General features: G+C 41.4%; 1 protein-coding gene across 2 annotated transcripts; it reads left to right on the top strand.

The window, feature by feature from the left end:
- The first annotated feature begins 875 nt into the window (after window positions 1-875).
- Window positions 876-7,249, top strand: LOC147282880 (BTB/POZ and MATH domain-containing protein 4-like). 2 transcript variants are annotated; one of them, XM_086247487.1, is made up of 4 exons: window positions 876-1,447; window positions 2,238-2,583; window positions 2,945-3,050; window positions 6,770-7,249. In XM_086247487.1, the coding sequence occupies exons 1-4, from the start codon at window positions 1,059-1,061 to the stop codon at window positions 7,039-7,041; spliced, it is 1,113 nt and encodes a 370-aa protein (XP_086103613.1). In that variant the 5' UTR covers window positions 876-1,058; the 3' UTR covers window positions 7,042-7,249. The 2 variants fall into 2 exon arrangements, with proteins under 2 accessions (XP_086103613.1, XP_086103612.1); XM_086247486.1 differs by having other exon boundaries at window positions 2,771-3,050.
- Window positions 7,250-18,739: the final 11,490 nt, after the last annotated feature.

Raw genomic sequence — 18,739 nt, 5'->3', positions numbered from 1 at the left:
TAGTTTATAGACACAATTGAAAGATTTTATTGTTCGTGGACCAAGTTGAAATACACTTAATAGTTAGTGGGTGTACTTAAGCCATTAAAAAACATAAAAACGTTAACTGTCACGTAATTACCAATTAAAAAATAGTAATTATTACACAGTTACCATTTAAAAAAGTTCATTGACTAATTTGTAATATTAAAAATATTTATTAATTTTTTTGTAATTAGCCCTTATATATATATATATTTAGAGGAGTGCTCTAAAGTTAATTAATTAGTAAGTTAATACAAAACTAACCATACTTTTAGACCCACTACATAACTAATCTCATAATCTGAACCATCCATTTTTTAGGTCATACTTCAAAGATTATCATTGTAAAAAATCAACAACATTAGAAATCATTTAGTCATCAAAATAGACGATCACTATTTTCGATAAAAACATATAAATAATTGTTACCATAATCAAATAGCTAAATGACTTTCAATTTTAGAGATTTTTTATAGAGATGATCTTTGAAGTAGGGTCTAAAAAATGTATGATTTGGATTTTGAAATTATATTGTGCAGTAAGCCTAATAGAGTGGTTAGCTTTGTATTAACTTGCTAATCAGTTAGTTTTAGAGTATTTTTATATATATTTATATATAAATAGGAGTAAAGCTCTTAAGCTAACTTATTCCCAAATAATATAAAATTAACCACTCTTTAAACTCACAATATAAATAATTTTAGAAATCAACTAAATTAAAGATTATTATTATAAAAAATCAATCAAATTATAAACGATTTGGTTATCTAGAATCTAGATGCGATCAAATATATAAAAAATAAATTATTTACTATGTTTTTTTAATAAGCAAATTAAGCATTGGCCATTTGGGCAAACACATTCTCAGAATCTCAGGTGCTACTTTTACCGACTTTTCCCAAGAAATGAACCCAGAAAACCCCATTAACACCACCAAAGCTCCAAAACCACGAACAGAACCGCAGATCATCAATCCGTAGAAATTCATGTCTTCGGCCCCAAGCTAGCCCATTTCTTCAACCTTGCTATCGCAAATGTTATCAGCCAGACACAAGAGTCCTGTAGTCTCGCCCTCGAGCTCACGATTCGTGACTGAGACCGTGAACGGCTCCCACAACTTCATCATCAAAGGCTATTCACTGGCCAAAGGAATTGGGGTCGGAAAACACCTTGCCAGTGAGAATTTCACGGTCGGAGGGTACCAATGGGCTATCTATTTCTACCCAGATGGGAAAAACCCAGAGGACAACTCCGCCTACGTCTCGGTCTTCATTGCCCTCGCTAGCGAAGGAACCGATGTGCGAGCTTTGTTCGAATTGACTCTGGTTGATCAGGGTCCTGAGGGCAAGCACAAGGTCCATAGCCATTTTGATCGCTCGCTTGAGAGTGGGCCCTACACGCTCAAGTATAGAGGTAGCATGTGGTGGGTAACTATGTGTTTTGGTAGTTTGGTTTAGTTTGTGTTTTGGTTTTTGGTTAATTTGAATGGTTCAGAAATTCTGGGTGGTCTTCGGAATTTGGTCATTTTATCTCATATGCTTCACAATATCTCGCTAATTCTTCATTTCTCGATTCATACTTTACATAATTGGAACTGTATTATGTTGTGAATGATGATTTCTATGACTAGTGGTAGACTGGGAAAACAGGTTTGAATAGTAGACTTAGTAGTGGTGGGCAATGCACTTTAATCGTATATGTGGCTCGCCGTTGCTCAATTGTTTGTGCCCTTCTAAAATTCTCAATTGCAAAAGAGTGATTCTCTTTGAAGGGGTGGCCTCTTCAGCACATCCATTTTTTTTAAACTAAAATGCTTGAGGACCAATGATAAAAGTCACACAATAACAAAGCTTCTAAAATCTCTTCTGAATTGACTTGCATACTCCTTGGCTGTGCTCTCCTTTTCCCTTCTTCAGTTAACTCATGTTGCATTGAGTACCAATCTTCTTAGGTCAAATGACTCAAATCTTTTTCACTCACTGCATCCATATGTATCTCAGTTGTTCTAGTTTGATATTTTGATTTAACACAACACAGACTTTTTCTAGTATTGATATTTTTATTATTGTAATTTTTTGACCTGTCATCAATTCTGTTGAAATGTATAGGTTTTTACTGTTAGCTGAAATTGATCTGCAGATTTTACTGAATGCTCCTTAAACTCTTATTTGTTTATATTCAAAAGAAACTTATTTGCAATTGTTTGGCATTAGGGGCTACAAACGTTTTTTCAGACGGACTTTGCTTGAATCGTCTAGTTTCCTTAAGGATGATTGCTTGAAAATTAATTGCACAGTTGGTGTTGTGGTTTCTGCAATCGATAGTTCGAGATTACACTCCATACATGTCCCCGAGTCTGATATTGGAGAACATTTTGGTATGTTATTGGAGAATGAGGAAGGTTCAGATGTTACATTTAATGTGTGTGGGGAAAAGTTCCATGCTCACAAGCTAGTATTAGCTGCTAGATCTCCTGTATTTGAAAATGAATTTTTCAATGGAATGGAAGAGGATTGTCATGATATGGTTGTTACAGATATGGAACCCAAGATCTTTAAGGTAGCACTTCCCAACAATTAGTTCTGTTCTTTCAAAATTATGCTTCATAAGAATGAATAATATTGGTTCAGTATACGATATACGATTGGAAAATAATATAATGTACCAGTTTATCCTAGTTTCCTTTCCTGTAAAAACAAAGTTTCTTTTACTTTCCTTTATAATCTCTTTCGTGTTTGCTGAGCAGGCTTTGCTGCACTTCATATATACAGATAATCTTATTGATGATGAAGAGTTGTCAGAATCAAGTTCCTTGTGCATGTCATCTTTATCTGACACATTAGCTGCTAGGTTACTAGCTGCAGCAGACAAATATGGCTTACCTCGACTCAGACTGATGTGTGAATCTGTTCTCTGCAAGGTTATGTCCGTTAATTCTGTTGCCATTATTCTGGCCTTGGCTGACCGGTATCGCGCAATGGATCTAAAATCCGTTTGCCTAAAGTTTTCTGCTGAAAACCTAGTTGGTATGCCCTTCCTGTTTAATTTTTTGTTTCATGGTTTTTTCCTTAAATATATTCCAATATAAACAGTGCTGTCATACATATTCCAAATTATGTTCCCATTTTTTTCTTTTTTGATTTCCTCTCAAGGGTCTTCACTCTTCATACATTGTTTTCGGTTAAACTGCCACAGTTGCATTTGAGATACCTGTAGTGTACAATTCAATTTGAGCAATGTTTAAAATTTGGTGGGTAGGTGGTTATTCTCTGTTAGTTTTCAGAAGATTTTGCTTCTGAGGTTTTTCATTTTGTCTTTGTCTTTTCCATTGGGCCAGTTATAGGGTTCCTGTGCACGTTCTAGTGAGTCAGTGACAAAAAACTTTTTGATGGGAAGGTTTTTATGGTTTGTTCAGGTCCATTAAATCTATGGGCTACACAGTGTGAGGCAGTCTTCTTGCATTTTTTTTTTCTTATATGATCCTATGACCCTAGTACAATGTCATGGGTACTTTATGAGCTAGGTTAGCTGGCACCTTCATTCTGAAGAATGAATGAGACATGAGTCATGGTTAATGAAAACGTTGTTTTAACTTGATCCGTGGTTCCCATTCTTTTCCCATAAGAAAGTGATGCATGAGCAACTAAAGTAAGTTAAAAAAAATACAGTTCATGAGTTATAAGTGGCAGAGTAAATTTTTTTAAATATATTAGGGTGTTTATGTCTTTTTGTGTTACTCATTTTGATCATTTTTAATGGTTGAGATTATATTGATTTTGAGGGCTATGATATATTTGGGATTTTTAATTGTGGATATCCCTTTGGGCGTTGATAACTTCTGATTTTTTTTGGGCGTCGATAACTTCTGAGTTTAAGGATTATTCTTTTCAGGTTATTTTTTTTATGTTGGAGTGCTGCTGTGTTGTAGCCTTTGGTTTTTGCTATTTCTTTGTAACTCTTGATGTTTTGCTGTTCTTAGTTTTAGATTAATGCTCAGTGGACTCCTTGTCCTCTGTTATGTAACTTTCATCTTTAATAAATGAAAGTATGTTTCTTAAAAAAATGATCACTTATTCACTAGTTTATGAAATGTTCAATTAAATATTTTTAGGTATTTATAATATGATGAGCTTGTGTGTGTGTGTGTGTGAGTGATATATATATATATATATAAATGTTGACAACACAATTAAAATATACATGTATGCCAAGGTTTTCAATAGCATTTTCAAGGCACACCTTGAGCCGCACCTTGAAGCCTGGTGGCAGAGTAAGGCCTCGGGTGTTTCTCCACCTTCACAAAAGATGCACCTATTGTGCTTTTAGCCAAGAGGAGAGCTCCTCTTGGGTTCTTCTCTTTCTAAAGCCTTAAGTCCAAACAATGTCATTTGGGCTGTATTTCTTTTCCTTTTTATTTATTTTCAAAACAAGCCAGATTCTAAAGAACAAGTTGAAAGTAAACCTGATACACAATTATGTAGTCTCCCTATCAAAACAAAATGCCCTAAAAATTAACCCAAATTGGCTTCAAGAAAATAAAATAAAACAAAGGACTGATCGGAAAACTCTCTGAAAATGTTTTTAAAAATTGAGAATCTGGATGCCCCCTCCAGCTATAAAGGGTCTTATTTATAGGCTAATACTTCTACTAAAAATATCAAGGAATGTAAGTTCAAATGTACAGTCCAAGTTGCTTGAATGCACAGGCCAAGTTCCTTGAATGCACAAGAATTAATGTAGAGTCCAATTTGCTTGAATCTAATTAAAAGAGACAATATTGAATCTACATTCAGATGGCTGCTCAAGTGAACTGAATGCAATTAAGGCATTAATTCCTGATGTACTACATCATGTTTGCTTCTCTTCCAACGAAACTTGCCCTTGAGTTGCTGTTGTAACAAAGGGGGTTCATCTGGCAGGGGGTACTCAAATAAGTCAACAACATTGAAAGTGTTTGAAATGTTCATGTTGTCTGAAAGCTGCACCATGTAAGCAGTCCATTATCTTCCGCACTATTCTGCATGGTTCGTACTTTTTATGTTTCCATATGCTTCCTTTTGTTGTAACTTGTAAGTACCCGCTGGAAGCCTTCCTCTAGTGTGCAACCTCAAAATTTTAACCCTTCAATGTGTGCCTGCTGCCACTTTAGATTTCTCATTGGCTTTCTCCAAGATTTTCTTCAACTTAGACTGAATTTGCCACACTTTTTATGCCATATGCTCAGCCGAACTTTCAAATCCTGGAGGCTTAGGCAAAAGCATCTAAGTCTAAAGCATGCTTAGGCTCTTATGTGCACTATCTCAAAAGGAGACTTCCTTGTGGGTTGATTCACCATGCTATTATAGGCTAACTCCATTTGTGATAGCGATAGATCCCATTGCTTGGCTTCTTCCCACAAAGAAATCTCAACATATTACCAAGTGTCCGATTATTTCAGTTCGCCCATCAGTTTGAGGATGGCAACTGCTGCTAAATTTCAATGTTGTATCAAATTTCAGTTTGCCCATCAGTTTACATATTTTGTTACTCCAGCTTAATCATTCTTTTATCCTGCTGATGGGCTGTTCACCTCCATCCTTAGCAGGGGTGATATCTCTCTTTCACCAGCTATTAATTTACGGTTTGTCGTACATGTTCTCAACATTGCCCTCAATTTAGTCTGTGTGAGCTGTTTAGCCGAAGACCTCAATTGTGTTGTAATTTTTTCTAATCATTGCTTGTTAAAGATCTGAATACTATTTTGAGGACTCATTGCCTGCTCAATCTATATTTTCTGTTTTGTAAGCTCTAATTTTATCTGATACAGGATGCTATTTTTTTCCTTTCTAGTCTTGGCATATCCAAGTGTGCCGTGCCAATTTTCAGTACCTTGTGATTACTTATTCTTTGTTTACTTCTTTCAATCTGGGTAATTTTGATTCATACCTGTAGTTTTGGACCAAAACACTATCCCTTCCGTTGAAAAAGTGCAAAATGCCACTGCTTCTGTTGAATCAAGAGCATTTTAGATTCCATATAATGCTATGCATGGAAAACTGAGATGCTTCATGTGAGACAACAAATGTTGTTTGCTTATCAATAATGTTGGCTTTTGGCCATTGGGGTTCAATAATATTTGCTCCAGTGGAACCTAAAAGGGGTTTTCCTTTGTTTCCCTCAAGAAACATGGGCTCAACATTGATCAAAGTATGCTTGCCCTTCATCGTTCTTCTACATCACAAAAATTTTAGCATACATTTTTTTTTTTTTTTTTTTTTTTTTTTTTGTGTGTGTGTGTTTCTGTGAATATTCAGTAGTATAGCAAAAATAGAGGAAAAAGGAAGCAAGTACCTGTTTGAAAATCCTAAATGCAGTCTAACAATACTGCAGCATGCCATAATTTTTCCAAAACTAGGGTGATTTATTTTTGTTTCCATGATTGCTTATTTTGAGCCAGCAATCCAATCCATTCCCCCCCTCTCTCTATGATAAATTGCATTTACAATTTGCTTTTGCTTTAGTATTTGATAGTCAGTTAATTTAGTGTTACAAATCTCAAAATCTTAAGCTTGGATTATAAGTGAGTTATGATGTTATGGTTAAGCTACACCACATTCTGCTCTTCAGGAGCTCCTGAAGTTGTTGAAAACCTGGGAATTGAGAATGGAGCCTAAGGTTTTCATTGCACTTGTACATGCTATAGTCTTATGTCTGTGCTCAAACTTATCATTTCCACATTATTCTCTGATTGGCTTGTTTGATGCAGCCGTCATGGAATCGGATGGTTTCGAGTATCTCAAGGAAAACTGCCCGCTGCTACAGTCCGAGCTGCTGAAGACAGTTGCAGGATGTGATGAGGAACTTAGCGGAGGGGGGAAGACTCGTAGTGTCTGGGCCCAGTTTTCTGACGGAGGAGGGGATACAAATGAAAGGAGCATCAGGCAACAAACCTGGGAAAATGGGGGTGAGAGAAGCCAAAGCATTTGGGTCCCGCTTTCTGATGCTGGCGATGCAAGAGGTAGGAGTCCAGAATCCTAGGCAAGATGGTTGATATGGTAAATGTGTAGAATGTATGGCAGGAAAGTGACTAGAAAAACTGTGATGAAGAATGTATAGCTTAGGGACAGAATAATACCATTGCCTTTGTTGTAATTTTTATTTTATTTTATATTTCTTTGTTGTTTGTCGAATAAGTGACAATTATTTCATAGTAATAGACTCAGCTGCATTTCTCAGGTTCCGAACATTAACAAAAGGAAAATGGTCCAACCTGCAACGCATACACGCATCATTACAAGAAAATTGATTGTTTAGGGCGCAGTTTTTTGCGACAGTTGATGGTTAATTTGCAACGGGGAAACTTCTCTTGATACCCCATCCTGTGTGTTACTTTGTCCCCTAAAACAATAAAGGAAAAATTATTCTCTCCCACTTTCCTTCTCTCTTCTCTTCTCCTCCTCTCTCATTCACTTCTTGAGGTCTGGGTCTAACGTTGGAGGATAAGGGCTGTTTCGGAGTTGGATGAAAAGGATTGAGGCTCCATCCATTTGGGTCTCATCAAAATGAAAGATTCCAATCCTCAGTGCCCAACTCTTTTAGCAAAAGGCTTAAAATAAATCTTCTTTTTTTTTTTTTTTCTGGAGAAGGAAAAATTACACCCGAAAACCACAAGGCCTACCAAAGCCCTGAATATGTCGGAGGCAAATAGGTCAAACTTCATTGGGTAACGCCCAAGCTAAGCCATCTCGTCTCGTAACAACGTATATGGAGCTGCCAGCAAAAATGTTCTCTTGTTCTTTATTTATGGTGCCAAATCAAGTTTGACCTACATTCACATAAGGTCTAAACGGGCAGCCACCCTATCTTTTGTCTTTCTGGGAATGTTAAAGTAAATTTTCAATTATACTAGTGCACACGTTTTTCTCAATATACATTACATCTAGGACATGCTGAATATAAAGAGACTTCCAAAATTTAAAGTCAAAGAAGATAGATATTTTCTTCCAACATGGAGTATGAGTTTCACCACCCAAGCAGCTCTTTGCTTGTTTCTTCCCAAAGTTACAATTGATTCTCGAAACTTTTTCTAAGACTTCCTCCACTTAGAGGTGTAGGAGCCCCACAAAATTCTTAAAAGATTACTGACACCTCTCTCTCTAATTGAATCGTCGCTTCTATCAATTGGGTTTTTCTGCACTTCCAAAAGATATTTGAGAGATTTGGAATATGGGTTTTCTTTCATCTCACCCAAAAAACAAGAAAAAATCGCTCTTTAAGAGAAGCCATGGGAGGAGAACATAAAGATCCAAGTTTTGCTAAGGGTTAGAGTGGTCAGCGTCGTCATCGGTGGTGGGAGGTCACCAGTGTGGACTGGCCGGAGGGGAGGAAGGTGTTAGCGGCGTTGCTGGATTAAAAATTGAAAAGGCTGTTGGAAATTGGGTTAATGTGCAGCTAGGGGCTTTCAATTAAAATATGAATTAAAATTTTAATTAAATGTATTGAATATAAAATTTTAACTATAGTTAACTTCTATGACAGATGTCATGCTTAGAAAGAGGCAGTGAGCAAATTTGCTCACAATTAAAAAAACAACAGTGAGGACCTCCATCTCTACAAAATAAAGTGAGAACATTTGCATAGAGCAACAAGGATCCAACTATTTCAACAATATGTCGATGTTTTATCTTTGCAACACCTTTCAGCTCAGGAGTGTCGGTACAAGAAGATTGGTGTATAGTTCCATTAAAGGCCAATCACTTAGAAAAAGCACTAGAGGTATACTCCCCACCCAAATCACATCTTAAACATTTAATAGTAGCACCAAATTGTGTACAAACACTACAACAAATATGGCCAAAGGCCTCTATTTTTTGCACTCATAGATGAGAAGGTGCTTATTGACAAATGAGATGGTCACTAATATTTATTGTTAGTGATTACTATGTTTATGGTGAAGATAATAGTTGCCTTAGAACTCACTAATTTGTAAGATAGTTGATTTTTTGGTAGCTCCATAAATATAGTAACCAAATTAGAAAATTAGTCGGATAATTTTTCTTTTCCCACCCCTAACCCAAATTAAATTTATAATGGTGGTTGTGCACCAGACCTCTTTTCTTTGAAACTAAAGTTCAAAAAGTGACAAATGACATTTTGGGTTTAGGGATGAATTTATAAAATATTTCATTAAAATTATTGTTCTATGAATTTATAAAATTTTTTGTTTTAAAAAAAATGTTTTTATAATTAAATTGGTTTATGGTTTTAATTTGACAAAATTAAATGTTTATATTTTAAATGAGTTTTTGGTCTAGTTGGATAGGGCTCGAGACTATGTGAGCGTAGACATGAAGAAGACGTGAAATAGAGCTACAACCATCAAGTTTCAGGTATTTTAAGTTAAAGGACAATTTTGTAAATTTGTCAGATAGGGTTTTACTATTAAAACCTAACTTCAACATCTTTTTTTCTCATTTGCCTTCAGAAGCAGTCGCACACCACCTGGTGTTTCTCTATCTTCTCTCTCCTCTGCCAAGAGCCCTCTCCGGCCATCTCTTCGTCGTCCGGCAGCCAACGCCAACGACATGGACCCCAATCAACTATTCTCTTCCTCATCTCTCTATCCCTGCCTTTTGTTTGCTTAACAATCCATTAAAAACATGGATTCAAACCGAACCTGATCCAGCTTTCTTCTCCGATGGGTCACTAATTCCGACGACCTCTTGCCGTTGAGTTGGTCCTGAAATCTTCCCATGGGTGAGTTGAGTTCAATGGTGTAAATACCTAGCCTATTCAACAGCCGCACATGGTGGTTCGAAACCCTAACAGCCGTGACCCTCCTCCGTCGTTTCCGGCAATATGGGCGGCGAATTCCAGTGATCTTTATCAGGTTTTCCTTCTCTCATTATGGCCCTTCCATTGGTGCACATGTATGACTCCGATTGTGGATGAATCAAAAACCCCCAAATCAAACCTTAGAGTATCTACAGCCACTTTTGGTCATTCCTTTGGTATCAATTCCATTTATTTTTCAAGTTCTTTGTATTCCGATTTTTCACCTTATTTATTATTATATTGTTAGTGTTAAATATTATCTTGTTAGTTGTATTCCTTTAATATCACTAATATATCCAACTTCAGATTTTATTTTGTTGATGCCCAAAAATGGTAGAGCAATCAACGTCGAGTCGAACCACGTAGGCCCGTTGACCCACCACTGAGCGGATGACACGTCGAAGTGGGGCAGGAACGGGTAGCTGGGTCCGACTGGTGAGTAATGAGAGAGAACGATATCCAAAGCACCCTGCGCAAGTACACAAAGGTGAGCGGGAAGGACACCGGTGTGGTGCCGGCCAAAGCTCCTCCGACGCTCAAGTCAGTGTTCAGAGAGATCTGAGAGCAGAGTGAGTGAATAGTATAAGAATGATTTAGTTGTCCTTTTGTGACAAGAAGGTACCTCTTTTATAGTACCTTTGGAAGAGTGTCAACCAATCCGGTGACGACACGTGTCCTTTGTGGTGACTTGCACTGTACGAGCGCCACGTGTCTCCGGTCTCGAGGATCCGAGTGAGTTGACACGGGTCGGGGGCCCAGGAGGCTTGAGCTTGGGAGGCCGGAGCCTAAGAGGCCGGGGCCCAGGGGGCCGGAGCCTATGAGGCCGGAGCCTAGAAGGTCGTGGCCTAGGAGGCCGGAGCCCAGGAAGGGCTTAGTCTTTTGGGCCTAGGCCCAAACCGCATGGTGTTAGGCCTTGTGTGACTTGTCGTTATGCTTAGACGATTAATCATACGAACAGAAGTCCCCCAAGTTTCCGAGCAAAAGATACTTCTTGGTTGGGAACTTTGTACACAAAAGAGTCCGAGCAGAACGACAAGTAACCACACACTTGTTCCTGCTTAAGCTACTGTTTAGAAGTCCCCAAAGTTCCTTAGCAAGAAAAGCTGTACTGCAGGAAAGCTTGGGGGTTACATATGAAAGATTCCCTTTTTTTTTTTTTTTTTTTTTTTTTGATCACCCTGTATTCCGAGCAGTAGACACTTCGCAAAAAACTCAGTGAACCCCATTCACTGTACTGGTGGGATGTTGCCCTCTGTAAATAAGAATCTGGGATTAAATAGTGTAGCTCAGGTATAAAAGACCCACCCCATATCTCACATTTGTTACTGTAGACATATTGTGGAGAGAGAATTGCTGTGAGATAAATTGGTAATAAGTGAACAGCAGCCACGTGTGGAAACAAAACAAATAGAGAGAGAGCTCGGGTGGGATTTGTGTTCCGCTGGTTTTGTTGTTTTTTTTTTGTTAAAAAAAACTTGTTGGGCGGAAAGGAGAGCAGGGCTCGGGTCCAAAAACAATAGGGGGAGGGGCTGCTCGGGTGGGTGGAGAAGTGAGGTGCTCGGGTCGGAGCTTGCGGAGTGGCCGGATCGGAGCTACTCGGGGCGCGAGGGAGTGCTCGGGTCGGGGAAGGGAAGCTCGGGTCGGTGTGAGTGCTCGGATCGGGGTGGTGCTGCACGGGCCGGAGGAGGTGGGCTGCCTTGCTCGGCTCGGGCGTGACTGCTCGGAAGCAGCGCGAAGGGGGGGCTGCGTGGCTCGGCACGGGCGAGCTGCTGGGGCGGGCTCGGGTTGGGTGGTCTGCGCGGGTCGGCACGGGCGAGCTGCTGCTCGGGCTCGGGTTGGGTGGTCCGCGCGCAAGGTGCGTCTCGGAGGCGCTGTGCAGGTGAGTGGCGCGGCTCGGTTCTGCTGGGGTGTGAGTCCGTGCTTGGGTCCTCTGCTCTGCTCGGATTGGCTGGGTTGGAGGGGAGAGCTGCGCGCAGCTCGGAGTGGAAGTGGAAGCTTCGGTTGGTGACGCGGCGCGGAGCAAGAGAGGCTTTGGCTGCTCGGCTTGGGTTGTGCAGGTGTGGGTGGCTGCTCGGGCCGGAGTTGTGTTGCACGGAGAGTGGGCTCGGGCCGGAGGTGTTGCTGCACGGAGGTTGGGCTCGGCTCGGGTGGTCGGGCTGCCTGGCTCGGAGCAGCTGGTGGGCGCGGGCTGACTTGCTGCGTGGCGGTGCACGGGTTGCTCGGAAGCTCAGGTGGTGCGGGCTGTTTTGCTGCGTGGTTTGAGGTGAGCAATATCAAAAAAATTTCTACTCAATTGGATATATTGATTTTGCCTTGGAGAATTGAGAATATGTGAGAAATTATTGTCGTCCAGCCTGAGGCGGACCTTGGAATTCTGTGTGGTAATTCTGTGGTATAATGTGAGTAGGGGCAGGTGGAGGTGCAAGTGGGGATGAGCCTTGCCGAGCACTGGGTAGGCCACATGCCTTCAATTTTGGACTTTGTAATTTATTGGGTGTTGTGTTTTTGTCTAGGTACAGAGGAGACAATATAAGTGAGTCGGAACCCGTCTGAGCCGGTGGAGCCGCTGAATACAGGTAAAGGCTTGTGTTTTTATTGCTTGTCTGCTTGAATTGATATTGTGAATATTTGCTTTGATAAATGATTGGTGGCTGAGCATGTGAAAAGGTGATAGGGTGAACGTTCCCAAATTGGGGGTAGAAGAGCACATATGGGGGGGGGGGGGTGGGAAACCAGTATTGATCTGATATGTCCATGGTGTTGTCTTGGATGAGCAGGTGTGCTGAGGTCGGACATTCCATGGCTTCCTCAGATGATAACAGTTCTATGGAGTCTGATCGGGTGTCCACAAGTGATGGGACGCCGATGAGGCCAAATATGCCTCGACCCCGGATGGGGTGTGGAAATATGGGGGTGGGCAAAGTGCTCAAGACCGTCCAGGAGAGCTTGTCCATGGTGATGGGAAGTGAGGGAAAAGGCACTGGTAGTGAGGACAGCGATGATGGAGAGACACCCACTAGTTGTGATGATGTGAGTGGGCGCATTGTGCCTTACTGGTCCGTGGATGGGTTGTGTGAGAACAGGATGACGGAGGAGGACCTTGAAAAATTGAGGGTGGAGTTCCACATTCCCGATTATATCCACCTGAGCCTCCCGGGAGAGGGTGATGTCTTGAGTGACCCGCCGGAGGGGCATATTTTGTGTTTTGCCAAGAGTTTCCACCATGGGTTTAGGCTTCCTCTCCACCCCTATTTCCAGTATATGTTGAGGAAGTTAGGGATTGCACCAGCTCAGCTGACGCCCAATAGTTGGAGAACATTAATTGGGCTGTATGTATTGTTCCGAGATGAGGGGTATGATCCCCCGACTATGGCTCAATTCTCAAACTTGTTTGAGATTAAGTCGAGCCCCAAATTGCGAGGGTGGATGTACTGCTCGCAGTTGGCAAATGGGCAGTTCACTGATGGTGCGACTCGCCAAATACAGGTGGGCCACCCGGACGCTCATAAGGAATGGAAGAAAAAATGGTTTTTCGCGAGTGGAGCCTGGGAATTCGGCCGGAGTGATAGGATGACCACGTATAGAGTGCCGACAAATTTCCACATAATAGGTTGCCTGGCTGAGCCGATGCATTGGTCTATGTACACTTGGATTATTAGCTGATGTTATGCTTATACTAATAGTAGTCTTTTGTTGTTTGATTGTGCAGGGGGTGAGTGGGAGAGACTTCCATTGTCGGAGGGTAGCACGGAAGAGGTGCGAAGAGTGCTTAGCCGACCTGCTCGAAAGTTGAGCGCTGCCTACCTCTTGTCTCCTGAAAAGTTGGCCAAGTACGGCTTCGGAGTCCCAGGTGAGCTTCTGTACTTCCCCTCTTGGAGTATTAGTTGATGAGATAATAATTTGTGCTCATTGAATTTTATTTTGGTCTTTCAGTGAAGATGGCCAACACGAAGAAAACAAGTAGACCGGTTGGTCATGCCCCGCCTGCCCAGAGGAGGATGATGATGGGGGCACTGTTGGCTGGGGGTGGCTCGTCCCAGGGGAATGCAAGTAGAGGTGCAATGGTGCCCGAGGGTATGAGGCATAGTGGGTCTACCCACACCCAGGTTCCGAAGGCGGCTTCTCCCGGGAGGAAAAGGAAGACAGGGTTAGATGCGGCCGAGCCCGGGAGAGAGGGCGCCAAACTGTTGATGCCCAAAAATGGTAGAGCAGTCAACGTCGAGTCGAACCACGTAGGCCCGTTGACCCACCACTGAGCGGATGACACGTCGAAGTGGGGCAGGAACGGGTAGCTGGGTCCGACTGGTGAGTAATGAGAGAGAACGATATCCAAAGCACCCTGCGCAAGTACACAAAGGTGAGCGGGAATGACACCGGTGTGGTGCCGGCCAAAGCTCCTCCGACGCTCAAGTCAGTGTTCAGAGAGATCTGAGAGCAGAGTGAGTGAATAGTATAATAATGATTTAGTTGTCCTTTTGTGACAAGAAGGTACCTCTTTTATAGTACCTTTGGAAGAGTGTCAACCAATCCGGTGACGACACGTGTCCTTTGTGGTGACTTGCACTGTACGAGCGCCACGTGTCTCCGGTCTCGAGGATCCGAGTGAGTTGACACGGGTCGGGGGCCCAGGAGGCTTGAGCTTGGGAGGCCGGAGCCTAAGAGGCCGGGGCCCAGGGGGCCGGAGCCTATGAGGCCGGAGCCTAGAAGGTCGTGGCCTAGGAGGCCGGAGCCCAGGAAGGGCTTAGTCTTTTGGGTCTAGGCCCAAACCGCATGGTGTTAGGCCTTGTGTGACTTGTCGTTATGCTTAGACGATTAATCATACGAACATATTTAGTGTTAAATATTATCTTGTTGTTTGAGTCTATACCACAAGTTGGATGTTATGATATTCTACTTGGTTTTTTGGTGATATCTGGAGCTTCTTTCATATTTTTCATTTTCTCCTTTATTGCTGCAGATTTATGCTAATGATCAAAAGGTATGTTTTCATTTCTATTAATTATAACTTCGATTATGGCATGTTTATAACTTCAAAATATGGTTTTGCTTATGTTCAACTTTGACCAAACAAAATTCATTTTTAACTTATGTTCCTTTCCCTTGTGAGTTTATACTTTGTGGTTTTGCTTGGTTGTGATGTAGGGCAAGAAGACCAAGAAGAAAACTTGAGGACCGAACCTTATGGGAGAAGACCGGACCTCCAGAAGCTGAGAAGAAGATTGAGGACCGGACCTCATGGGAGAAGACCAGACCTCCAGTAGCTTGAAACTGCGAAACCTCCATCTTCATTTGCACTTTTCTTCTCTCTTTTTTTCCATCCTTCACTTTTTTAATCAACAACCCCATCTTCTTCATTTCTTTTTCGTTCTTTATCCCACAAACCCCACATGTTTAGTATTGTTTTGTTTATTTGAATCATTGTCTTGTATTCTTCATGTAAAAGGATGTTTTAGTTGTATTTGTTAGAATTAATGAATATTGAAGAAAATTGGTTCCAACTTTTGAGTACGTTTTTACTCTTCTTAATTTTTTGTGATTCAAAGAAGGTCCATCCCTAGCACAATAGCTAGCCCCCTTCTAGCTTTTGCTGCATGGAATGAGTTTTAATGTAAAATTCAATCTCACTACAGGATATGTTTGGTGGGAAAATGAATTTTGAATTCTAATTAGTTAGTCACCAAAATTCATGGAGACATTGTTTATTGCTTATGTTATAACACCAATACAGCATTAGTGAACAGCTGCCTTGTCAGACTATCATGGCAGGTTTTGGCAGAAGCTTTCACCATTCCTACATTTGGGTGGCCTTAGCTCCCTTGCCACCCCAACACCAACCTCCAACATGCTCTATGGTGACTGCAGGGTGGCAATGGGCAATACAAACTAACAATAGTGGCAGTTGCATCTATTTCTACCAAAAAAAATTGGTGAGCTTTGCTAGATAATGTTGTAGTGAAACTAATGCACTAGAGGTATACTCACCACCCAAATCTCCACCTACGGTTCAAATTCAGAAACCTTCTAAAAGAATTGATCACTTACGTTATGAGGTGCTTAGACAGGTTATCACGTGTGACGTGTAATTGTGCGAAGCCAGAGCTCATAACTGATCTGGTGGCAGTTGATACGGTTTCTCAATTGCGAGTTCCTATCTCTGTTTACCAAGGTACTCTCGCTATGGTAGTTTTTCTCAACTAACATCATAGTTGTACCTAATGTGTATTGACCATATGATTTACTATTATGTATGATTTTTTATGCATGTTTACCATATACTGCTGCAATTGAGGTGTTAAATCGATTTTGTGGAAATATTTTGGGATTTTGAAAATCAATTTTTCATAGGGAAATATTTTTAAAGGTTTTCAAACCTAGGGGGTCCCCTGAGGGAAGCTATGATCGCATGAGATGCTTACATCCTACCTTCTTTGTTGTTTGTTTGTTTGTTTATTTTGACTCTATTGCTTATGCATATTTGCCTCTTGGAGGAGATCTTAACTGAAGGAGTGCGCAGCTTGGATTCTCTTGTCGGGTGTCTCAAGGTCTATGTTATCATGTTTTTTGCTATCACGATGGTCCCTACTTTCGCATGTGTGTTTTATAATGAGAACCCATTTTGGAACAATGTTATTTCGTTTTTACTCATTTTGTAAACTTATGTGGGTTTTGCTTATACTTTAGTAATTCCATTTCCAGGATGTTGATTTAACTATTCCACCCTAGCGGGTTGGTTGATCTTTATTTTGATTACTATTTATTTTGATCTTATTATTTCCTTAAAATATCATGTTGTGTAATGAGTACTATGATTTAATCAAATTCATTTAAATACAAAAGGCTCAACCTCTCTCGGGCGTCTTGAGGGATTAACGTTGATCTAGTTGGCATTAACTTCTCGAGGTACTCAGGAGAGGTGTCTCTATTGCATACCCAGGGTTCGGGGTGCGATACATTCACCTTCACCCATCGCACCATCATCACCCAATCATTGTGCACTACCTAAATTTCTTGCAACCAAGGATATTAGGACCTTTGAAAGGGACTCTATTCCTTCCCCAGTCACTATGCACAAAACTCATAATTGTACGCTCAGTCCCTATGCACAAAACTCATAACTAGCACACTGAAAGTATCCCAAAAGAACTTTTGTTCCTATATTCCCAACCTACTTGACAAGTCGCCAAGAAATTTTAAAGCAAATACCACCGAACCCACTTCAATATGGTTAGGTGTTTGTTGACGAACTGCCCTAAGGATGTTTAATGCACTAGCACCGTACACTTTGCGAAAAAAGAATTTTTATATTTGGGTTTTGGTGAAGGTAGTTTGGGAAACTTTTGTTGGGTATGGTGATGAATTTTTATATTTTCAGATTGAGAATTTGGTATGGAGAATATGTTCTAGAGAGTAAAATGGGGTTAAATATCAACACTCTAATCTCTAGAGCCGTTCAGGTGCGAACGTGCTACCGAGCGCTCGGTGAAGTTTTTTTAAAACAGGCGATCGCTTCTTGCAGTGCTCGGTGCTGCTTCCTTCACCCATTTTTTAGGATATAGGCCGACGTGTTTATCTCATACTATCCTAGGGTATAGAATGGTCTTTCGCCCAAATCCTAGAGATAAACCCAAACATAAACACCAAAAAACCAAGTCCGAGCGCTCGGTGTAAAAAAAGTTTACACTACCAAGCATTCGGCGTTAGATTCAAACGTTCGCACATGATGAACTAAATGAGTCTGCTCTCATCTCTTTTTTCTCTTTTTTCTCTATTTTCTCTATTTTCTCTATTTTTCAACTAAAAGATTAAAAAAGTTATCAAATAGATGATGAGATTTTCTAAAGGGCTGTTATGCACACCTTTTTTTTCTTTTTGCACACCCTTTTTGAAAAAAAAAAGACCATTTGGCCCTCCCCTCACCCACACACCTCATCCCCCCCCCCCCTCGTACACACCTCATCCCCATCTCCCCCCCCCCCCCCCCGTACACACCCCATTCCCCATCCTCATCTCCATCTCTTCTTTTTTTTTTTCTTCTTCACCGTCGAAGCCCACCCCCACCTTTTATCTTCTTCTTCTTCCCCCCACCCCAACCACCTCCTCTCGAGCCCTCCCTTCCTCTTCTTCTTCTTCCCAAAACAGCCACCACCACATTCTTCCCATCTCTCTCTCTCTCTCTCTCACCCAAGCAAACAGCCAAAGGTCCAAAATATTAAAAAAAAAAAATTGCAGCGGGTTCGGCGGACCAGTGCCGAACCAGGTGGTTTCTTTCGACAGGTACCTGCCGAATAGAATAGGATTGTTCGGTGGGTACCTACCGAACGAAACCACCGCCGAGCCCGTTGCAACTTTTTTTTTTCTTCTCTCCGGCGATGGTGAGCTAGCTGGAGGAGCAGTTATGGAGTGGGCATGAGAGAGGGGGTGGGTCGGGTTAGGGTGGGGGTGGGGGTGGGGGAAGGAGGGAGGGAGGTGGTTGGGGTAGGGGGCAGAAAAAGAAGAGAGAGTGGGGGTGGGGAAAGAGAGAGCAAGAGAGAGAAGAGAAGGGCAGGGAGGGGTGGGGTGGGGTGGTCGCCGGTGGTGGTTGGCTGCTCGGCGTGGTCGGGGATGGGTGTGTGCCGGAGAGAGGAGAGGTGGGGAGGGAGGTGGTCGGGGATGGGTGTGTGCTTGTGTGTGTGTGTGTGTGTGTTTTTTTGTTTTGTTTAGGAAGGGTGTGCAAAAAGAAAAATGTATGGGGTATAAGGTCTTTTTCCTTGAGTTTTTTTTTTTTTTTTTCAAAAAAAGTGTGCAAAAAAAAATGGTGTGCAAATAGCAGCATTTCTGTTACCGCGAATTTTGATCTCGACTCTTCCTTAAGTGGCAATAGAGAAAGGGGTTTCTTACCAAAAACAAAAAAAAAAACAGAAAG

Source organism: Dryas octopetala, chromosome 6, assembly GCF_963921425.1.
Source record: "Dryas octopetala chromosome 6, drDryOcto1.1, whole genome shotgun sequence".
Lineage (NCBI taxonomy): Eukaryota > Viridiplantae > Streptophyta > Magnoliopsida > Rosales > Rosaceae > Dryas > Dryas octopetala.
Note: the sequence above shows the minus strand (reverse complement) of the source record. Positions and strands in the feature narration are given on the sequence as shown.

What these genes read in the sequence shown, in the direction of transcription:
- LOC147282880 (XM_086247486.1), top strand. Translation starts at nt 1,059, where the DNA reads ATGTTATCAGCCAGACACAAGAGTCCTGTAGTCTCGCCCTCGAGCTCA. An exon ending in AAGTATAGAGGTAGCATGTG is followed by an intron (nt 1,448 to 2,237) that starts GTGGGTAACTAT and finishes GTTTGGCATTAG; the next exon opens with GGGCTACAAACGTTTTTTCA. An exon ending in TGGAACCCAAGATCTTTAAG is followed by an intron (nt 2,584 to 2,770) that starts GTAGCACTTCCC and finishes TTTGCTGAGCAG; the next exon opens with GCTTTGCTGCACTTCATATA.